Below are 21,494 nucleotides of genomic sequence, written 5' to 3'. Positions count from 1 at the left end.
ATGCAGTTACGAAACAAAACAAATGTTTGATGTGAACTATCATTGGGAAAATTTAAACTGTTGAAGTTGTTCTTTCACTTTCCTTCTGATGAGAGAGTCTGGTAGTTTGCGACTTGTTCTTCTTCTGCGATGGCAACCGCAATTTGAAACAAAACATTTCGCGGAGAGTAGATCGAAACCTCGCGTCTCTTGCACTGTAGACCACCACGTTAACCAAGCTAAGATAAAAAAAGATAAGTTGAGAAGGGCTTGGTTTTAGGACCAAAGTTCCTTCTATAACTGTGTGTCAAGTTCAGACACGTCATTAAACCCTGATTTTATTTAATATTTCTCAATTCAATTAGCTTTATCCCATTCAAAACTTTGTTTTAGTTATTTTTATTTACTACGTTTTGGGTTGTTGTGTTAGGGATACACGTTAGGTTACCGTTACCTGTTTGACATGCTCATGTAAAAGCAAATGAGATATGGCAGAGAGATGTTATCACAAGTCAATTCATACGTGTAGCTCAGCACAGTCGCAACCAGCACCGGAACTGCAAAGCATGTAGCAATATTTCAGTAAAACAGCACAAATCTGTTAATCATGAACATTTCATCACAAGACGAAAGAAAAACTTGTTTGACGCTTACTTTAATGGTTGCCAAAAGCCTTTAAACGCAGCAGTAACGGCTAGTATAGTTTAGACGCGTTCGAGCACTACTGTCTTTATTTAAAAACAGTATATAAAACTGTACGATATTGGCAAGGTCACTGCGCATCACAAATTTCAAAACATAAACAGCAGGGGAATAACTCCTCACAACCTTACGTGGTCCGCAAAAGAGCTTGAAACACACGAAAAAAGCTCGCGACAGAAATAATAAAGAAACAAGGAAACTCACAAGTCACATGGTAGAAACCCACTGTCAATTATCATCGCCCTAACGAGGATGGTTACACCTGAAATTGTACTTGGAATGCTGCGAAACGCAAGGATAGATGAGCGCAAAGTGTGCCGGGGATTAAAGCAGTTAAAAACAAACGTGAACGTAACAAAAAATGTGAATAGGGATCAACGTGAAATACATAAAATCCACATCGTGAAATTAAGATAAACACGTTTTGGGCCTATATGCACACATAGGAAACAACTTACGACAAACAAACTTAGTAAATTAAAGATCATATAAGGCAGGGGTGGGCAAACTTTTCAGTGCAAGGGCCGCATTCAAAAGTTTATAATCTTATCGGGCCGCATGGTATTTCACCAACGGCCGCCAATTGCTTGCTTGTTGTTTTGTTTTAAAACAACTGATGTAAAAAATAAGGTTTGTATCATATATATACCATTTAAAGTCGCCTAAAATGCTCTGATTAACAATTTCTAACTTGTGCATAAGTTTAGCTGAACGGAGCTAACTGTTTATGACGTCAAAAACTGTATTGTGACGATTGCAGTGCCCGTTCTTTTCGCATTGTTTGCACATAAAAAGCCTGGCGCATATGGTTACTAGACTGGTAATCTTTTTTCCAGTCCCACGAAATCTGTTTTAGCAGTTTGAAAATCAAAATATTAATAGATTGCGGCCGCAGGTTGTGCACCCCTGCGCAAAATTATTACATAGTATATTTTCAGCTTTATGCAAATACGTTTGTTCATGATTGTACAAACAGTGGTTGAAAAGCTACAATTGTAATTGTTTCAAAAAAACAAGCGTTTGTTGCAACAAAGGCTGAACCACGTTTTTTGTTGATAAAGTCCTTGTGCCAAAGTTTGGGCGTCACCAGTGCAAAGTGGGCTGTATTTGAAAACGTGAATCGCTTTTACTTTCATCGAACGAAGAAATTGTGTCAAGTGACGATTTGCATAATAACGTGGCAGGCTAAAGCACGTGAAAAGTATCTGTGTTTAGTTCCAAAGTATCGTACGGGTACAGATACTGCACATGGTATTGGTATCGGCAAGTCGCACCCCCCGGTATTTTTAAAACTCTGCGCCTGTGCTCATAGTACTATTCAGCGTTACTCGGAAACATTTGGCGGGCCGCATGAACTCCTTTGCCGGGCCGCATGCGGCCCGCGGGCCGTAGTTTGCCCACCACTGATATAAGGACTACAAGACATAGGTGACTAATGTGAAACAAGGTGATAATGAAACGATGCAAAATTTTTGTAACACATATATTTACCTTTTATTAGATTGTTAAATACCCCAAATACCACTAAATTGGTTTACTGAATTACCATGACTTTAATCTTAAATATAATCTAGCAATGCAGTACGACTGGCATATTGTTCTAAATGGTATTTTTGATTTATCCCGGATAATGTTTTGATGGGTACTTCTGCAGTTGTTTCTATATTTTTACTCACCTAATGTTACTGTAAATCCGATCTGCATGTACGCCACAGTTTTGAAAAGATTTATTTCGGCGTTGTTATTCTGAAACCGTCCCGCTCTTCCCAGGTTTTCTTGCAAAAGGCGTCGTTTTCGAATTTGTCTTCTTGCAAGAAAAGCCGTGAATCCGGTGAGAACAGTCTGATTCGCACAGCATAAAAACATTGTCGTTACCTTTGATAAACTTTTTGTTGAGTTTGTTGAACACGTATTTTTAACTTCGCAACTTGTAACTGTCCGATCAATTATGTTAATTTTGACCGTAATTTTTCGACTATATGGAGCAATATACGAGTTTCTCATGGACTCAAAACAATTGCTGCGAGCATAATTAGAAGTAAGAAAATAATGCGGCTTACCATAAAAATGAAAGGAACAAGGATTGTTACCACAGGGATTGCCATTGCTTCGGCAAATCTTTTAGGTGTTGGTTGGATGTCGGTAATAGCGACAGCAAAAAGAAAGATTGTATGAATGTAGGAGAATGTAAAAACGTCAGGAAACCAAACTGCAAACAAACGTTTGTTTTAGTTGCTAAAATTTGCAGCTTTACCAGTTTCTCATCAAGCCGGAAAAAGTTGATCAATTTTAAATTATGTAGATGGCACAAAAGTAGAGGGCACTATAGTAAAGGTTTATTGTAAAGACTAACAAACCATAAGGTCGACATTGGCGAGAAACGGGATTCCAAATGTATGTTTTTTTTTACCTGGCGAAACTCTGAATAATGCAAAACCTGTTTCGAGTTTTATTGACGGTAAAACACTTACGCGGTATGGTTGCGGTAACTAAAGCGAAAGCCCAGACAGCAGCAAGTCCTATGTAGACAACCCTTGTGGGCTGAAGCTTGTATTTAACTGGCCGCCAGACAGCGTACAAGCGTTGTCCGCCAAGAAACACGAGATGATAGAGAGATGACGTAAACCCAAGCAAATAAAAAATTCCACCGACAATAGACCGGGTGGATCCCCTGAACTGCAACTGCCGATAATCAATCTCTTTCGCTGTTGAATTGATCGTCCAGCTAAAGTTGTACATGGCCACGCACAAAATCTCGATGCCTTAAAAATTAAATAAATGATGATCTGTTGTGTTCAATGCCCTAAATTTGGTACATCAATAGCGTTACCCTTCTGTATACAATGGTTCAAATTTGAAAACCTAAGCATTGTCATTATTTTGCTTTTGAAGGTACATGTTTTGTGATGAACTACACTCATTTCAGTGATTTTTTAGTTATTGGATATGAAGCAAAACAAAAGAACAATTACTAAGGAGTACTCACCAGTAAGCATATCTGCCAATGCCAAAGAAAATTTAATCTTTAAAAAGAAATCTTTTCCCTTTCTCTTCAACGCACTTCGAATCACAATTGCGTTTCCCAGCAGTATTAGAACTGCCAGGATAATTGCGACTGAAGCAAACAAGGCTGCTCCGGCCATACTACATTCATCACAATGTGATAAAACTGTCTCTGCACATGTTTTCTGTGCTTCAACAGAACAAAATCCTGGAAATCCGCAAAGCTTAGACGAGTTCTTTAACATCGTATCTAGTATCATGGTACCAGTTGGATCGTAAGGAACGGTTAAATTTAAGTCCGGGTCTAATGATATGGGCATTGATTCTTGGGGCACAAAATAAAATACTTCGGTCTTAATAACGTGTGTCAGTGACGTGTACAAAATTGGCATCCGGTCTTGTATTGGATTATTCGAAAATCCGATTTTGATTTTATATGTGTTTGTCCGTGTTTTTTTCGGAAAGTAGGTTTCGTTATATAAAATATCTCCTGAACCGGATGCTGATTCAAAATGAGGTATCCATGTTGATTTGTTCTGTGAATTTCCAGATCCCGAAAAACTGATGGTTTGATTTAACTCTGAAGAATGACCAGACCCAAATCCGGAAAACCCAGAACCGGAAAATCCAGAACCGGAAAATCCAGAACCGGTAAACGAAGTTGCAGCAAAATCATCTTGATTAATTGGAGGACCAGAGAATTCATCAGTTTGCACGTATTCCTTAAATTGTCCAGAGCCCATAACCAATGGTGATTGATATAGATTCCCATACGTTTTTGTTTGTGGAACTGTGATATCATGAATTGTGGGTGAAATATCCAATTCAATCATTGTGGAAGATGTTGAAGTGAGCAACGTTATGGAGGTTCTTGTTGCGTCAAACCCCGTGGAAGTTTCCAGATCTGTTCCAATACTATTTTTTCCGGACATAATCACAGTGTAACAGCACTTAAAATTAAAACGATGAAAAATTGTCATACCTTAAAACAGTCTATAAAGACATCTTCAATCTCATTGTGAGAAAGAAATGTCAAATCAGCATGACTAAATTATTACAACTGATAGTGGTTAAAATTACCATTTCAAATGCTTATTTTTACTTCGATTTGTGCCCGTTGCTGTCAATAGACGAAATACGTTTGTCAACCATCTGACTAACAGTAACAAGTTCGGCCTGTAATCGTTGTCTATTTTTTAAATTCTTCGAAACGACCTACATTTATGCTGTATGACAAACTACGTTTCTAACGACGGTCAATCATAGTGACCGTAGCAGAAAATATCTAACTATGTTAGTTTTGAAGCCCGCCATTTCACTCATGATGTTTTGTGCAATGTCTGAAAAACTTTGTTGTTTATTACCTCTGCCATGGACTATACCTGAACGTACCCGATTGGCATTGATTCAACCGATTAAGCTACCCAAGTAAAAAGCCCGAGGCTTAAAACAGGTATTGAAACAACCGCACCGAAAACCGATTGAGAGAATGGAAATGTCAGATACAATGGGTTTGCGTTCAGGTAGCTTACTGTTTATTGCCCCAAGGAAAACTTTAAAGCAAGTTTATGTTCAAACTTTTATGTAGACCATTATACTTAACAAGTTAAAGACACATCACGTTTGTCTGAATTTAAGCCGGCTAGTAGTGGATTAAATAATGTAACATTATCATGGTAAAATCGGAATAATTACCAAATACAAAGCACAAAATGTAGGAACATAAAACGACGCTGTGTCTTACATTTGGGAAAGGAATTCTACGAGTTAAAATAATTAGGTGTTTTGGCAGCGTTCGCCCGAAAAACACGACAAAATTGCTATTTAAACTAGACAAGAATACAGTGAAAATGTTATGAAGTCACTTTGGTTTTGACTGCCATGATTCTAGCTCACTATCAAAACACACGACAAAAGAAAAAAGTTCCAGAAACGCCGTTCTAAAATGCGGAAACAGAAAAAACACACCATGACAAAAGTTACAGTATGTAAGTTATACTAGTGAAGTTGTTTTTCCACTTTCCTTCTTATCACACACCCTGGTACTTTGCGTTGTGCTTGATGTTGATGATAACCGCAATTTGATGCAAAACATTTCGCGGAGATTAGATCGAAAATCCGCGTCCCTGACACTGTAGACCACAACCTTAACCAAGCTGAGACAAAAACGTACAGCAATGTTTAGAAATAAGATGATTTCACAGTATTACACTTCAATGCTGATTCCAAAATAAACAGATTAGGGTAAACGTATTCCGAAAATTAGACCATTGCGTCGATGCGACGTCACGTAAAAAGTGAAAGACTTGTAGTTAGTTATCTTGTTTGTGTATTACTCGTGCATTTATATTTGGATGATGGCAATTTATTTTTACTTTTTTACGCGGACAGCGTAAACACGGGATGTAATCATCATTAGTACAACTCAAACACACTGTTTTGTGGATATCTTTATTAGACGGACGTTGTCAGTAAAGTCGCAACCAGCACCGGAACTGGAGAAAAAGTAACAAACTTTAGTAAAATAGTATAGACATGATGATCGTGCACTCTAATACGAGTTGTGCGTGAAGAAAATAGATGAGAATCAAAAAGAGCCACAGAAAATTCCGCATAGCACAACATATTTTATATTTTTTTAGCCATCAAATTTACGAATGTGATTTAGTAAATTGTTTTCCTGCATTAATAATGACTAGGATTCTATGTAAGCCAGCACAACACGATTATGAGTAATGCACTTATGTGTATTTACGATATGTGGTTTTACTGTCTGCTTTAACTAATCCATTGTGGTTTTGTGCTTGGTTTATAATCACTCATACTTTTGTTTCGTAAATAAATAATTACACTGGCGCTCTTCTGCCGAGTATATTCTGTATATTGACCAGAAAACATTATGATTTTGTATTTTTTGGTAGGGAATGAGCAAACCACGTAGAAAAACAGTTTGTGCATCGTTACAAGATAGTGAACGAAAGATTGGTCTACAGAATTCTTAGAAAGGATTGCTGACTGCTGTAATAAAGTCGATTGTCCATACGGCAGCAAGTCCTATGTAGACAACCCTTGTGGGCTGAAGCTTGTATTTAACTGGTCGCCAGATGGCGTACAAGCTATGTCCGGCAATAAAAACGAGATGATAGAAAGATGACGTGAACCTAAGCAAACAAAAATTTCTCCCACGTCGTCCCGGGTGGACTCCCTTAACTGCAACTGCCGATGAATTTAGTCCGCTGTTAAATTGCCCATCCAGCTAAAGTTGTACATTGCCACGCACAAGCTCTCAATGCCTTCGAAATTACAAAGATGATTTAATATCAAATTTGTACATCAATGGAGATGTGCAGCACTACATTGGTGCAAGGTTTGACATTTATTTTTGTTTTTTTGCTTCTTGCTTACGAGAGTAAAAGGTTTGTTACGTGCGAATCCAGGCTGGCTTCATACCAACTGAGCTGCAATTGTGTTTTTGATTCATTCAATTTATCGTACTCTAGCGTGTTATAAAACGACATTTTAGGTGTTAAGAATCCGTGTTTTTAGTGTTGTCGACTCAATAAACAACATTTATCAAAATGTAAGTTGACAACAGTAAAACAACAAATACTCGCTCTAAATCAGGATTTCTTAGCCTTTTAGAATAGTTACTGACCCTTTCTATAAGCATTACATCTGTTGAACCCTATACGTGTATTTCACCCCATTCAGACGTTTCACAATATTTCACAGTTTTCGCGTTCACGTATTCCTGAAGGCTCCACAGACCATGGGGGTACCGTTAACACCAGGTAGTGAACAACTACCCTAAATCAAAGTGTCGTCGAAGGTCACAAAAAAAAGCGAGTAAAAGTACAATATATACCCTGTCAAAATGCGTAACAAAACAAAAGAAATGTTTCATGAGAACTTATGTTGGGTAATGTTTAAACTGGTGAAGTTGGTCTTTCACTTTCCTTCTGGTGAGTGAGTCTGGTAGTTTGCGACTTGGTCGATCGTGATGGCAACCGCAATTTGAAACAAAACATTTCGCGAATAGTAGATCGAAAACCCGCATCCCTTACACTGTAGACCACCACGTTAACCAAACTAAGAAGAAAAAAAAAACATTTTTAGAAACTAGGGTTTGGTTTCAGAACCAAAGTTCCTTCTATTACTGTGTGGCAATTTCAGACACATCATAAAACCCTGATTGGAGTTTAAAAACCTATCAAATTCAATTAGCTTCGACTCATCTTAAACTTTTGTTAAGCTATTTTTGTTTCTTGCATTACATGGATAAAGTGAACCATATCAACATCATATAAGCAAACAAGATCATAGTAATGTTAATTCATTTTAGAATATTGCACAGGTTTTTAATAAAGGTTGTTTAGGTTACACATTAGGTTATCGTTACCTGTTGGACATGCTCATGTAAAAGCAAATAAGGAATGGCAGAGAGACGTTATCACAAGTCAATCCATAGGTGTAGCTCAGCACAGTCGGAACCAGCACCGGAACTGCAATGTATGTAGCATATTTCATTAAAATAGCACAAATCTGATGACTATATGCACATTTTATCACAAGAAAAAACACTCATATTTACCCTTTTATTAGTTCAGGGGTTCCCAACCTGTGGAACGCGTACCATCAGTGATACGCAAATGTTTTTCAGGTGATACGGGAGTACCAAAAACTATAGGTGCGCCCGGAAATGACTTTCGAAGCGCTGTTAGCAAATTTGCACCGCGCATCGACTAATTGGTGGACAGTAAACAAAAATCTCATTAAATTTAGTTGTGGTGCTTTAGTGTTATTTTAGTAGGCCAATATTCTTCTTCTGACGAAAATATGACTCGATCAAGTTCGGTACGCGGGGCAGTACAGAGCGTCCAAGTGGTAATAGATCGTAAAAAGGTTGGGAACCCCTGCATTAGATTGATGATACTCCTACAAACACCCCTAATATCACTAAATTGGTTTACTGAATTGCGTTTAATCTTAAATAATCTAGCAGTGCAGTGCCACTCGTATTTTGTTATAAATGGCATTTTTGATTTCTTTCGTCTTATGTCTTGAGGTACTACACCAGTTTCTCTAGTTTTCGCTCACCTAATGTGACTGTAAATCCGATCTGCATGTACGCGACAGTTCTGAAAAGATTCATTTCAGCGTTGCTGTTCTGTAACCTTCCAAGATTTTCTTGAAGATTGCGTCTTTTTCGAATTTGTCTTTTTGCAAGAACGGCTGTGAATCCAGTCAGAATAGTCTGAAACGCAAGAGTACTTTTCTTCGTTCTTGTGAAATAGGCGTTTTTAACTCAAGTGTTAGGTATTTACGACTGATCTATGTTTATGTAGCCTTTGTGTACTAAGTACTAAGTAAAGCACTTCAATCTATTAATTTTTTTAGTGAAATTTTTCGACTATTTGAAGCATTTCAGTTTCTAATGGTCTCCGTAAACACATGTGCATCATGCATGATAAGATAATGATACAAGAAAGAAAGACTTACCATAAAAATAAACGGAGCAAGGATTGTTACCACAGGGATTGCCATTGCTTCGGCAAATCTTTTAGGTGTTGGTTGGATGTCGGAAATGGCGACCGCAAAGAGAAAAATTGTGTGAATATAAGAGAATGTGAAAACGTCGGGAATCCAAACTGCAAAGAAAAAAGTTTAGTTTAGTTTGGTTTAGTTGCCAAAAATGGCGTTTGCCGGAAAACTTTTTCATCAAGCCGGAAACAGCTAAATCGAAAAGAAATAGCGGTCACTACTAATTCAATGTAAAGACATTTAAAATAAGGTTGGCTTATTGCCGAACAATATAATAAAAGTACGTACTTTCTCTTTCAAAACTATGAATAGCGCAAAACCAGTTTCAAACTCTTTTGACAGTGAAACACTTACGCGGTATGGTTGCTATACCCAATGCGAAAGCCCAGACAGCAGCAAGTCCTATGTAGACAACCCTTGTGGGCTGAAGCTTGTATTTAACTGGCCGCCAGATGGCGTACAAGCGTTGTCCGCCAAGAAACACGAGATGATAGAGAGATGACGTGAACCCAAGCAAATAAAAAATTCCACCGACAACGGCCCTGGTGGATCCCCTGAACTGCAACTGCCGATGATCAATCTCTTTCGCTGTTGAATTGATCGTCCAGCTAAAGTTATACATGGCCACGCACAAGATCTCGATGCCTTAAAAATTAAATAGATATGATCTGTTGTTTACAAAGCAGCAAATTTGGTGCATCAATAGTGCTGCCCGTCTGTACAATGGTCCAAATTTGAAAACCAATGTTTGTCTATATTTTGCGTGATGAACTACACTACTTTTAGTAATGTTTTATGTATTGGATATAAAGCGAAATAAAAAAACCATTACTTAGGAGTACTCACCAGTAAGCATATCTGCCAATGCCAAAGAGCATTTAATCTTGGAAAAGAAATCTTTTCCTTTCTTGCTTGTTTTTAACGCACTTCGAATCACAATTGCGTTTCCTAGCAATATTAGAACTCCCAGGATAATTGCGACTAAAGCAAACAAAGCTGCTCCGGCCATACTACACTCATCACAATGCGATAAAAGCGTTCCTGCACATGTTTTCTGTGCTTCAACATAACAAAATCCTGGAAATCCGCAAAGCTCGGACGAGTTCTTTAAAGTCGAATCCAGTATCATGGTTCCAGTTGGATTATAAGAAGGGGTTAAAATTTTTGCTAAACTTGTGTTAACATTGTCGAGCTCATTAAAATTGTTGTCATGAATATCAGTAGCGGTGGTGTTGCCCAAGTCCGGGTCTAAATATATAGGCACTGATTCTTGCGGCGAAAAGTGAAGTACTTTTGAAGGTAGTCGCGCCAATAACTTTGGACGATAATACAACATAGTGGGTAAAATTGGCTTCCGGTCTTGTATGACGTTTTGAAGTCGTTTTGGTGTAGTACGTTTAATATAAACGTACGTCCATGTTGGAAACGGAACATAGTTTTCGCTATATGAAATAAATCCAGAACCAGATGCTGATTCAAAATGAGGTATCCATGTTAATGTGTCTGGTGATTTTCCAGATCCCGAAAAGCTGCTTGTTTGAATGATCTCTGAAGAATGACCAGACCCAGATCCGGAAAACCCAAAACCGGAAAATCCAGAACCGGAAAACGAAGTTGCAGCAAAATCATCTTGATTATTTGATGAACCAGAAAACCTATTAGTTTGCATATATTCCTTAGGTGGTTCAGAGCCCATAACCGGTGGTGCTTGATATGGATTTCCATACGTTTTTGTTTGGGGAAGTGTGATATCATGAATTATGGGTAAAAGATCCAATTTATTGTTTGTAGAAAGTGTTGAACTGAGCAACGTTTTTGAGGTTCTTGTTGCGTCCAATGATGAGAAATTTCCTCCATCTGCTTCAATACCACTTTTTCCGGACATAATCGTTTTAGTGGAACAGCACTTCAAATTACTTTACCTAATGAGATGCAAAATTGTGATACGTTGGCACAATGGGATTCCCAAACTATCATCGTGCTATTGGTTAAAAAAAACCTCTCCTATAAAACTACATCATGTTGACGCTAATCGAGATCGCCCGTTGCTGTCGATTAAGGAAGTACATTTGTCAACTATCTGACTAACTAACAGCCACAAGTTCGGTCGGTAAACAATTATAATCGATTAGATAATTATCTATCTTTTAAATGCTACGAAACGACTGATATTTTTTGCTGTATGACAAACTACGTTTTAAACGACACTCAATAATAGACATTGTGGAACAAAATGTCAACTATGTTAGTTTTGAAAGTCGACCATTTCGCACGTGCTGTTTTGCGCAATGTCTGAAAAGCTCTGTTGTTTGTAGACCTTACTATTTCTGAACGTGCCCGTTTGGCAATAAGTCAACCGCTTAAGCAACCCAGGTAAAAAGCCCGAGGCTCGGAATTAGTTCGCTGTAAGCTAATATTACTGCTGGTATATCGACCAACATTTACTAGTGTGCCGACAAACAGGCTTTGACTTGTCAAAACTGCTTTTGAAACAACCGCACAGGAAACAGATTGAAATATGGGAAATGTGAGATACTATTGCTTTTCGATCTGGTCACACACTGCTTATTGCCCTTTAAAGTTTACAAATTTAAATGGAGACTTCACAGCCAGTATAAGTTCAAATTTTTATGCAGAATATTGTAGAATTAAAAAATACACATATTACGTTAGTCTGAATTTAAGCCCGCTAGTAGCGGATTAAACTATGTAACATTATTTTGGCAAAATCGGAATATAAAGGGGATATAAAGCACAAAATGTTAAAAGAGAAATTTGCGCTGTGTCGATGTCTTGCAATTAGAAAAGGAATTCTGCGAGTTGGAATGAGCCGTACGCTGCTGAAACAACAACGACAAAATAGCAATATAAACGTAGAACCAGACAATAATACAGTGAGAACTCTCTGAAGTCAATTTGCTCTTGACGGCCATGACACAAACTCACGATCAAAATCAATCCATCAAGGCATTTTTGCTTGGGTAAGTTATACTGGTAAAGTTGTTTTTCCACTTTCTTTCTGACGACACACCCTGGTAGTTTGCGTTCTGCTTGATTTTGATGATAACCGCAATTTGATGCAAAACATTTCGCGGAGAGTGGATCGAAATCCCGCGTCCCTTGCACTGTAGACCACAACATTGACTAAGCTAAAACAACAAATTACAACAATGTTTAGGAATGATTTTCCACAGTTGTTTAGAAATGTGGACACAATCAAAAATTTATCCAAAACACAATAGATCAGTTTTAACGACATTCGTTGAACGTAGCAATGCTGATTTAAAAATAAACAGCTTCGGGGTAAACGAATTTCAAAAATTAGACCGTAAAGGCGACGCAAGTGTAACTGCGACGCCACGTAAAAGTGAGAATCTTTCGGTTCAAGTTATCTTGTTTGTTTACTCGTTCAATTATATTTAAATTATGGCAATTTATTTTAATGCATGCCATTTTGCTTACTTTTAGGCGGACAACGTAAACATGGGATATATTCATCATTATTACAACTCAACCACACGGTTTGGTAAATATATTTTTTTTTGGACAACAAAATGTTACCTGTTGGACATGCTTATATAAAAGCAGATGAGATAAGGTAGGGAAACATTATCACAAGTCAATCTATCAGTGTAGGACAGTAAAGTCGCAACCAGCACTGGAACTAGAGAAAAAGTACCAAAATTCAGTTAATTAATATAAACCTGATTATCGTTTCACTCTGATACAATTTGTGCCTGAAGGAAACAGATTGGATCGAAAAGGGCCACAAAAACAAATTCCGTATAGAACAACAGATCGTTTTCATTGGTGAAATACTGTCTACTTTAATCTTATCCATTGTGGCTTTGTGATTTGTTTATACTCACTCAATGTGACTGTAAATCCAATTTGCATGCACGCGACAGTTTTGAAAAGATCGGTTTCAGTGTTGTTGTTCCTTAGCCTTCCCTGATTTCCTTGCAAGCGGCGACTTTGGCGAATTCTACCTTTTGCAAGAAAAGCGGTGACTCCGGTGAAAAAAGTCTGTGACACCAAAGTTCAACTTGAATTAATAATGTCACCCATAGGGACATGAGCTTGATGTAGAACAAAAAAGCCGGAGAGATTAATAAACAAAAAGATAAATAAAAAAGAATTCGTTTGGACAATCCATTTTCTCATCGGCCGTGCAGGGTTTCAAATGAGTTTGAACCGTGCTTAAGATAGGCTCTTAAAGAGAAAAGGAAAGTCACTGTGTAAGAAGAAAAACAAAACAAAGCCGGTATAAATACCGACACTTATCACGCATACTTGGTGAACTATTTTTATAATAGGACAATAGGAGATTCTTGCCACTTACCATAAAAATAAAAGGAACAAGGATTGTAACTACAGGAATCGCCATTGCTTCGGCAAATCGTTTAGGTGTTGGTTCGATATCGGAAATAGCGACGTAATAAATAAAATTTGTGTGAATGTAGGAAAATGTAAAAACGTCAGGAATCCAAACTGTAAAGAAATACATGCAACTCAGTTTCAGTAAAGGCAAGCGCCATCTTATTTGGAACCTTGTTTTAATTGTCACATTGTCAGTTAATTGTAGAAAGAAAGATTATTATCTATCAAACAAACATAACTTATAAGAAAAAGACGGAAACTGACGATGCCTTCTAAGTAGACGAAATGAATATTTCTGTTTCGTAAATACAAGGTAACACTGATCCTGATAGTCTGCCCCTCTTTTTAGCATATTTTATACATCTATCAGAAAACGTTATGATTTTGTTGCTTCTGGTAAGGTGTGAGCAAAGAACGTTAAAAAAATTAAGGTAAGTTAGTATATCATTACAAGGCAGTAAACGAAAAATTAGTTACTATTGACAATCTATATCGAAAGGTACTGTAAAAAATAAAAAAATGTCCATGTAATTTGAAAACCTTGATTTTTGTTTTCATTTAATTGCTTACGTGGAATTGTTGCTGTAACCAAAGCGAACGCCCAGACAGCAGCAAGTCCTATGTAGACAACCCTTGTGGGCTGAAGCTTGTATTTAACTGGCCGCCAGATAGCGTACAAGCGTTGTCCGCCAAGCAAGACGAGATGATAGAGAGATGACGTGAACCCAAGCAAATAAAATATTCCACCTACGACGGCCTGGGTGGATCCCCTTAACTGCAACTGTCGATGATCAATCTCTTTCGCTGTTGAATTGACCGCCCAGCTAAAGTTGTACATGATCACGCACAAGATTTCAATACCTTGGAAAAATTAGAACATGAATGGAATAGTGCTAATTTTAAACTTTTTTAGTCTTTTCTTGTTATACTTCTGTCAATAGTATTTGTTTTAGGCAATGGGTATTGAGCGGAGAACAAGCAAACTTTACTTACCAGTAAGCATATCTGCCAATGCCAAAGAACATTTGATTTTAGAAAAGAAATCTTTGTCTTTCTTGTTTTTTGTCAACGCACTCCGAATCACAATTGCGTTTCCCAGCAATATTAGAACTCCCAGAAAAATTGCGACTGAAGCAAACAAGGCTGCTCCGGACATACTGCACTCATCACAATTTGATAAAACCGTTCCTGCACATGTTTTATGTGCTTCAACAGAACAAAATGCTGGAAATCCGCAAAGCCTAGACGCGTTTCTTAAAGTTGAACCCAAGGTGTTGGTAGTTGGATCGTAGAAAGCGGTTGGAAATTGTCCTAATGTTGTGTTATCATTAACAAGTTCTCCACCGTAACTATGCAGCAGTTCACTAGCATTGATGCGATGCAAGTAAGGGGTTAAATCTATGGGCGACGGTTCTTGGACTGGAAGTTGAAACAATAACTCATTCTCTCCAATGAATGAAGGAGAAAGGGCCTCAAATGATTCCGTACTGAATGACTGAATAGGTTGGAAAGGAAACTGAACGGGTGCCAGCATTGGTTGGCGGTCTTGTATTACGTGGGAAGGCATAAATGAATCCGTTTCAAACTGTGCAGTTTGAGGTTGTTGAAAATGGAAAATTTGTTGAAAATGGAAACTCGTTTCCATGGGAACACTTAGTGTTTCACTTAAGACTAGATCCTCTGAACCGGATCCTGATCCTGAAAACGGTATCGCTTGAAAGTCTTCTGGTGGGGGTTCAAAATCTATTCCATGTCTAGTTTGTAAAAGGTATTGAGGAAGTCCAGATCCAGAAAGCAATTTGTCGTGAGTATAGCTTAGTGTAAACCCAGATCCAGAAGACGAGGTAGTTAAAAAATCATCTGAAAATGTTCTTGGCACTGGATGTGCCTTGGCTACGACTGGAAATATGAACTTGTGAGTTTCGGGTTGAACGTATGTTACTTCATGAATTGTTAATGGAAGTTCCGAATCAATAATTGAAGAACTTGTTAAATTTACCAAATCTTCTGAGGTTGCAGTTGGCAATAAAATGTCAGATATTGTCACAGTTTCCAAGACGGTTTTCATGCTACTTTCCCCGGACATAGTCACTTCTGTATGACACTTTTATTTTCTAAATCTTTACAAATAAAATGACACAATATATTAATTTGCCTTAGTCAAACAAGACGAAGAGCATCACACCCAACTACAGCTGGTTCAACCCTATAACGTACGGAAAAGCTCGCGTAAGTATAACTCTACATTCTATACTAAAATAGCCACAAAGTTACTGTATTTATTTATCTCTGAATGCTGCAACCGACAACTTCTAACTTTTCAATCTATGCAAGCGAGTTTTAAAACAATAAATTGAACCTAAAGAGTCTTTTTACGCCTTTATCCTAAGTAACATTCTGATTATTTCTGAATATTCTTTTCTTGACCCCATATATTCACTTTGCTCCTTAAAGCTGCTAGACCTAAAAAAGCAAGCGGGCACAGAACAAGTTCAATAGATTCCTTCTCTAATCCCAAGTTTCGACGTTTTCGTACCCAAGTCGCATTCTCTTATCACATGATAGCTCATTGAGATTCCCGTTTAGTCATCAGTAATCATACTTGTGAGGGAGAAACGGCAAATGAGAATGACTAAACGTTTGTCGCTCACAGCTGTAAGTCAGGCCGGGCTTTTCGGGTCGAGTTCGGGCTTGAGGTTTAATAAAACGGGTTTGATTCGGGCCTGACTTAACACTCAGCATCATTTTTTGCCACCCTTCCAACAACCTTTAAATCTAATTTGGATTTAACTCTTAAATCGGGTTCGAACCGGGTTAGAGTCGAGAATTTAGGCATGGTTACAACTCTGCAACCGCTAATAACTGAGTTGTCTAAGTTTTAATTATTTCGTGTTCCGATGTCTATCGACACTGACAGTTGCTGTTTACTGACTAACTTCCTTTTTTAACTACTTTTGCAAATCGGCTGGCAACCTCTCAATTAACATGTAACGGACACACACAGTCACCTATTGACCCGCGGACTCTAAACGTAATTGGCTAAAAAACGAAAACACCATTAGCTGTTATCGTAATGATCGTTATTTTCATGGTCAGACCACTTTGTTGCAACCATGCGTATGTCCTAAAACACACCACTATTTTCCCGAACAATCTCATATTAAAACATAGACAACGTAAATTTAAATTGAACGAAAGCACAATAAACAATAGGTATTGCATCAACCACCTAGTGTACTCTGGGTAGGTAATCACAATCGGCTTCAAAACATTTCATAAGATTTTCGGTTTTGAAATGAGGCAATCACATAACCAAATAATCGAGGAGCCCGAGGCTTGGAAGATGTCGGCCACAGGCTACGTCTACTTGTATGCCAACCAACAGACTACAAAGCACCAATTAGATGACAATTTAACCAATCTCGCCATAAACAGAATAAATTGCTTAAGATCAAGACACATTGATCACTGCTTTACAGAATACTAGTCCGAATTTTAGAAATGGTTGCAGACAGGCGGATAAATGTGTCGAATGCCAACAATACATCAACAACGCCAAACACGTCGTGAAGAGTGATGTATAAAAATAATTTGAACAGATCATGGAAAATGACCATCTAAGTTATTATCTTGAGTATGAGTAATATTTTAACGAACAGGAACTCAAAATTATGGAAACAAACGGGATTATTCCTTCCAGTGTAGACTAACTTTTCATGACATTTCTAAGAAAAAGAATACATATGCTGATGACACTAATTGATAATTGCTGCGAAAGCACAATATTATGCTATGGGCATTGTTTTCATCCGACACCCGACGAAGGAGAAACCATCACTAAGTCGGTGCGTGAGGCTTCGGAGAAGTCAGCAGCCAGCGACGTTTTTTCGCGTAGATGAAACAATGCCCATAGGGCTTGGAGTATGTCTTTATATCATTTTGCACGATTTAATTAATAATTTTGCATGTCGTTGAAAAAAGGGTTTCAATTGAGTACGCTCCTGAGTAACTAATCTTCATTTAATCTTTTAAAAGTGTTCTTTTTTTTGTGCCAGCGTATTCCCAATTTACTATGACAGCTTTAAGCTGTTGCTAGATACTTTAAAATCCAGCTTACCATAACCAAAAAGAAACCAACTGCATTAGTTTCAGTCATCTTCGAAATGCGTTGGCGACACTGCGCATTATCTTGATGCTGGGTTTTGTTTTTGAGAGGAATGTTAACGTAGCCTTAGGCATTGTTCCGTATATTGTGGTTGGGCCTCAAGCGTACCGGACGAAAATTAGACAGAAACAAGATCTTTTTTTGTCACCTTTTACCTAAACTGTGGCAAGACTGATTTACATGCAAACTTTTTAAACGGAGTTGGACACGTTTACTGTAGAGATAGTTTGTTCTGCCTGAAAAAGACTCAAAACAGGGTAATCGTGTTTGGTTGCTAGTTGTAGTTTAGTAAAAGAGGAAAAAAACATATTGGATCATACAATGTTTTAAAGTGAGCATTACTACAGTTTTCAAGATCGGAAAAAAAGCATTTCCAACGATGTCAAGGAATCCGGATACTGTTCGGCAATTTGTGTTTGTTCATTTTCAAGAAACGAGCACAACTAGTCCGTCTTTATCGGCAGACACAAGAGATTTGCCGGGAGTACACACACTGATCGGAAACAAATCTGATCAGAAACTAGCATCAAACGTTTCAACAACTGTGAATTTAAGACTTCCTCAACGCCTCAGCACTGAAACACAAGATTTCAGCATTTGTGGTTTTCCAGGATTTTGTACTCAAGCTGCCAGAACGGAGTGCGATGCTACTGCGTTACGAGATTGTGCACAATGTAGCATGGTAGGAGCGGGCTTCTTTGCAATGGTTGCCGTTTTGTTGGGTCTTCTGATTGTATCCGGCAACTTATTGGTAATTTATAGCGCCTTGAAGACGACGAAACCCAAATTTTGTTACCGTATCAAGTGTTCTCTGGCGGTTGCTGATTTACTTACAGGTATTAAAATATATCTTATCTTATATACCGTTTTATTTTGCAAAATTTGCATAGTCAAACCGACGTTATAGCTTATCCAAGTTTAAATGCTATGTCGAGTTGCATTAAGCCAGAAGTAGGAATGCAACGTTTCATAAACATTGTAGAGTACAAATATCAACGTTAGTACATTGGTTTAAACTGCATCATGTACTCGAAACTGCACTGAGAAAAAAGAAAAGGTACCCACTGCATCTAGCGTTTCGGTCTGCATGGCAACCTACTGTAAGCCTTGTCGTCCAACCGTTATCTGTCCGCAAAGCCATTGCCACTTCCACGTCCTTCTAATCGGTGCAGATTTATGTTTGCCAACAGCTTGTTCCCTTTTCATTGACGGCCGATTTTAAAAGATGCATGGCGAAACATCTAATAAAACTTATCTCTTTGGTGTATTAGTTTAATGTGGACCAGCATGTTAAGAATGAAACCTTTCTTCCTATTTAGTTTTGTGTACAGGAATCCAAATCTTGTTCGTGACCATCTTTAATTTCTCATGGATGATCAACTCAACGGCTAACGTAATCGAGCAACGCCAACTGAAATTACATGGCTCCACACAAGCGACTATTGGCGGAATATTTTACTTGGTTAGTTTTACTGCCTCCCTCTACCACCTGGTGCTCCTCGCCCTCCAGCGCCTTTACGCCATCAGGTGGCCGTTTCGTTATATGCTGCAAAAATCAGGACGACTTTGGGCCAGTCTAGCGTGTGTGTGGATCTGCTCATTTGCCACGACAACCGTGCCTCGTAAGTAAAGATTGCGATACATTTAACTCCATAGGTCAGGACCGGATTAAACCATTAGTGACCTGAAGCACTTAGTTGCCAATACAGTAACGGTTGACCAGAAAGTGGGTAGATGGCAAACAAAGAAACATAATAACTGCAAATTTTTGTTGAACTGTTTGATTTCTTGTACATACTTGACATATGTAAGTAAGCTAAAAGGCCTTTTTGAATGTAATTCGATTACTGTAATGTCATGGAAAATTGGGCCATGTTTGTGCTGCATTTTCTCTTGACATCGAAACCACGTGATAGTGGTCAATTAGGCCATCATTAAGGATACATTGCGTAGGTATCTTATTAGTACTAAGTGTCATAATATGAAATCACTTCTGCCATGGACAAAAATCTTCTGTGACCAACAACGTATCTGACAAATCAAACGATTTTTAGCCAAAACTTTCTGTCAACCAAAAGTTCAAAAGCATTATGACTGTCTGTATTTCAGTTTGGTTTCCCAACGCTTTGGTGTTTACCTACTACCATACAGCGTTCATATTCTCAATTGCTGTGGTGGACGCTCCAGAGCCAAACCAGTGGCCGCGAATCGTTGCCGGTATCCTTGTGCTTGTGACCACGGTCCTGCCCTACCTGTTAATGGTTAGTTTCAATTTTTATGCTGTTTATGAGTTGAAACAAAGTGTACGTGGTCAAGAATTGTAGTGAAATTGGAACACCTTGTTAACTGTACACTATGAATTAGTACATATGTGTATCGTTGTTGTATTTGATACTTAATTCTTATGATAGCCTCACGTGTGTTTTGGAAGTTGAACAACATATTTTAACTTACTATTTAACTACCATTCTGAGTCCCTTATGTTTGTGTGAAGCTTTGAAGTTTGAGGTGTACAAACGTTTTTGATTTTTTTAGATTGGCATCTCTGTTGCAACTTTGTCGCATGGTTGGTATGAATTGCGCAAAGGCACGGCGTTACGAAGATCATCTACAGGCAGCGACTTGCGACCGGGAAATAATTTGAGAAAAGAGTTTTACATTTTTAAAACAGTGGCTGTTATGCAGCTCGGATTTACAATAACCTTAAGTAAGAAAAACGTTTCATAAATTAAGTACAAATTAAGATACACATTAACATACAAACAAACCTAGCAGTTTAAAGCTATTATACATTGCAGTTCCCATCGTGGTAGTTGCTATTCTTTCCTACGTCAAGTACTTGGATTGCAACAATATTTCCCTTCCCTATCTTATCTGTGTCTACCTCAGCATGTCCAACAGGTAAATCAAAACACAAAACAAACGTTCACGGTTGACGTCAAATAAAAATACTTTGTCGATATGTTGAAATTTAAAAACACTGACGCTGTTTATAAACTATTTTTCCATGCCTATTTCGTTGTTTTCCTCGCAGCTTTGTGAACGTTCTTGTATACAGCGTACGAGATGAAGAATTTCGTTCGAGTTTGAAGCAGCTGTTAAATTCCCTTACATGCGGAAAAACTTCAGATGTTTTAAATCCAGCATTGTCCGTTTCTTTACAAAGCAAAAGCAGACACCGAAAAAACGCTAAAACTTCTTCCACCTAGTCGTTTAAGAACAGTTGTGTAAAAATGTAAACAAATCACATAAAGGGGCTTCTAAAATCGCAGTGGTTCTTAACCTTTGGGTATTTACTCCCCAAAGAGGTCATTAGACATTTTTTTGGTTTCGTGACGCCATCTTTTTGTAATCTAGTTTTTTGATTGGGTTATAATGAAATTGCGAGTAAGTCAGGTAATATTTAGTCGTTATAAAAGTGACCAGTATTAGCAGCATATATTTTTTTAATTCAACATTATTCAACAAACAGGGGTAAAATACGCTACCAAAATATTTTGTGTTTGCCTCTGCCATTAACTATTCTGCTTACTTCGTATATTATGTGTTACAAACGTTTTTTACGCATTACCTGAGAGCATACTTCCATTTTTGTACGGTGCCATTGATTTCTATTTTGCTAGGCAACCATCAACTGCAGTATTCTATGTTTACTAATTACAGACTATTTCTTGTCTTTGGTGCCATCCACTTCGTGCGAAAAACACGTGTGTAATTAACGTCG

At 37.9% G+C, this 21,494-nt stretch overlaps 3 protein-coding genes across 4 annotated transcripts; 1 reads left to right on the top strand and 2 right to left on the bottom strand.

Annotated features, from left to right (window-relative positions):
* Window positions 1–7,328: 7,328 nt before the first annotated feature.
* LOC145213484 (uncharacterized) lies at window positions 7,329–11,267 on the bottom strand. The gene is made up of 6 exons (XM_080081774.1): window positions 10,072–11,267; window positions 9,580–9,870; window positions 9,184–9,332; window positions 8,782–8,938; window positions 8,084–8,186; window positions 7,329–7,773 (listed from the first exon to the last, which is right to left on the bottom strand). Exons 1-6 carry the CDS (start codon window positions 11,108–11,110, stop codon window positions 7,611–7,613), a joined length of 1,902 nt encoding a protein of 633 aa, XP_079937900.1. The 5' UTR covers window positions 11,111–11,267; the 3' UTR covers window positions 7,329–7,610.
* Window positions 11,268–11,840: 573 nt separating this feature from the next.
* LOC145213483 (uncharacterized) lies at window positions 11,841–15,715 on the bottom strand. Its single transcript, XM_080081773.1, has 6 exons — window positions 14,599–15,715; window positions 14,176–14,466; window positions 13,568–13,716; window positions 13,095–13,251; window positions 12,787–12,889; window positions 11,841–12,374 (listed from the first exon to the last, which is right to left on the bottom strand). Exons 1-6 carry the CDS (start codon window positions 15,689–15,691, stop codon window positions 12,212–12,214), a joined length of 1,956 nt encoding a protein of 651 aa, XP_079937899.1. The 5' UTR covers window positions 15,692–15,715; the 3' UTR covers window positions 11,841–12,211.
* A 1,933-nt stretch (window positions 15,716–17,648) lies between these two features.
* Window positions 17,649–21,494, top strand: LOC145213487 (adenosine receptor A1-like). 2 transcript variants are annotated; one of them, XM_080081779.1, is made up of 6 exons: window positions 17,649–18,606; window positions 19,102–19,392; window positions 19,880–20,031; window positions 20,306–20,477; window positions 20,569–20,671; window positions 20,805–21,494. In XM_080081779.1, the coding sequence occupies exons 1-6, from the start codon at window positions 18,150–18,152 to the stop codon at window positions 20,977–20,979; spliced, it is 1,350 nt and encodes a 449-aa protein (XP_079937905.1). In that variant the 5' UTR covers window positions 17,649–18,149; the 3' UTR covers window positions 20,980–21,494. The 2 variants fall into 2 exon arrangements, with proteins under 2 accessions (XP_079937905.1, XP_079937904.1); XM_080081778.1 differs by having other exon boundaries at window positions 19,090–19,392.

This window comes from Phallusia mammillata, chromosome 2 (genome assembly GCF_965637545.1).
Source record: "Phallusia mammillata chromosome 2, kaPhaMamm4.hap1.1, whole genome shotgun sequence".
Taxonomy (NCBI): domain Eukaryota; kingdom Metazoa; phylum Chordata; class Ascidiacea; order Phlebobranchia; family Ascidiidae; genus Phallusia; species Phallusia mammillata.
This window is presented reverse-complemented; position numbering and strand designations above follow the sequence as displayed.

Bases quoted from the DNA above. Each gene is read 5' to 3' on its own strand.
- LOC145213487 (XM_080081778.1), top strand. From the start codon at position 18,150: ATGTCAAGGAATCCGGATACTGTTCGGCAATTTGTGTTTGTTCATTTT. The intron at 18,607-19,089 runs GTATTAAAATAT...CTTCCTATTTAG, and splicing joins GGTTGCTGATTTACTTACAG to TTTTGTGTACAGGAATCCAA. The intron at 20,032-20,305 runs GTTAGTTTCAAT...TGATTTTTTTAG, and splicing joins TCCTGCCCTACCTGTTAATG to ATTGGCATCTCTGTTGCAAC.
- LOC145213484 (XM_080081774.1), bottom strand. From the start codon at position 11,110: ATGTCCGGAAAAAGTGGTATTGAAGCAGATGGAGGAAATTTCTCATCA. The intron at 9,333-9,579 runs GTAAGTGTTTCA...TTTTCTTTGCAG, and splicing joins GGGTATAGCAACCATACCGC to TTTGGATTCCCGACGTTTTC. The intron at 7,774-8,083 runs GTAACGATAACC...TTTTCTTCTTAG, and splicing joins TACATGAGCATGTCCAACAG to TTTGGTTAACGTGGTGGTCT.
- LOC145213483 (XM_080081773.1), bottom strand. From the start codon at position 15,691: ATGTCCGGGGAAAGTAGCATGAAAACCGTCTTGGAAACTGTGACAATA. The intron at 13,717-14,175 runs GTAAGCAATTAA...ATTTCTTTACAG, and splicing joins GGTTACAGCAACAATTCCAC to TTTGGATTCCTGACGTTTTT. The intron at 12,890-13,094 runs GTGAGTATAAAC...CTTTTTCTCTAG, and splicing joins TGGATTTACAGTCACATTGA to TTCCAGTGCTGGTTGCGACT.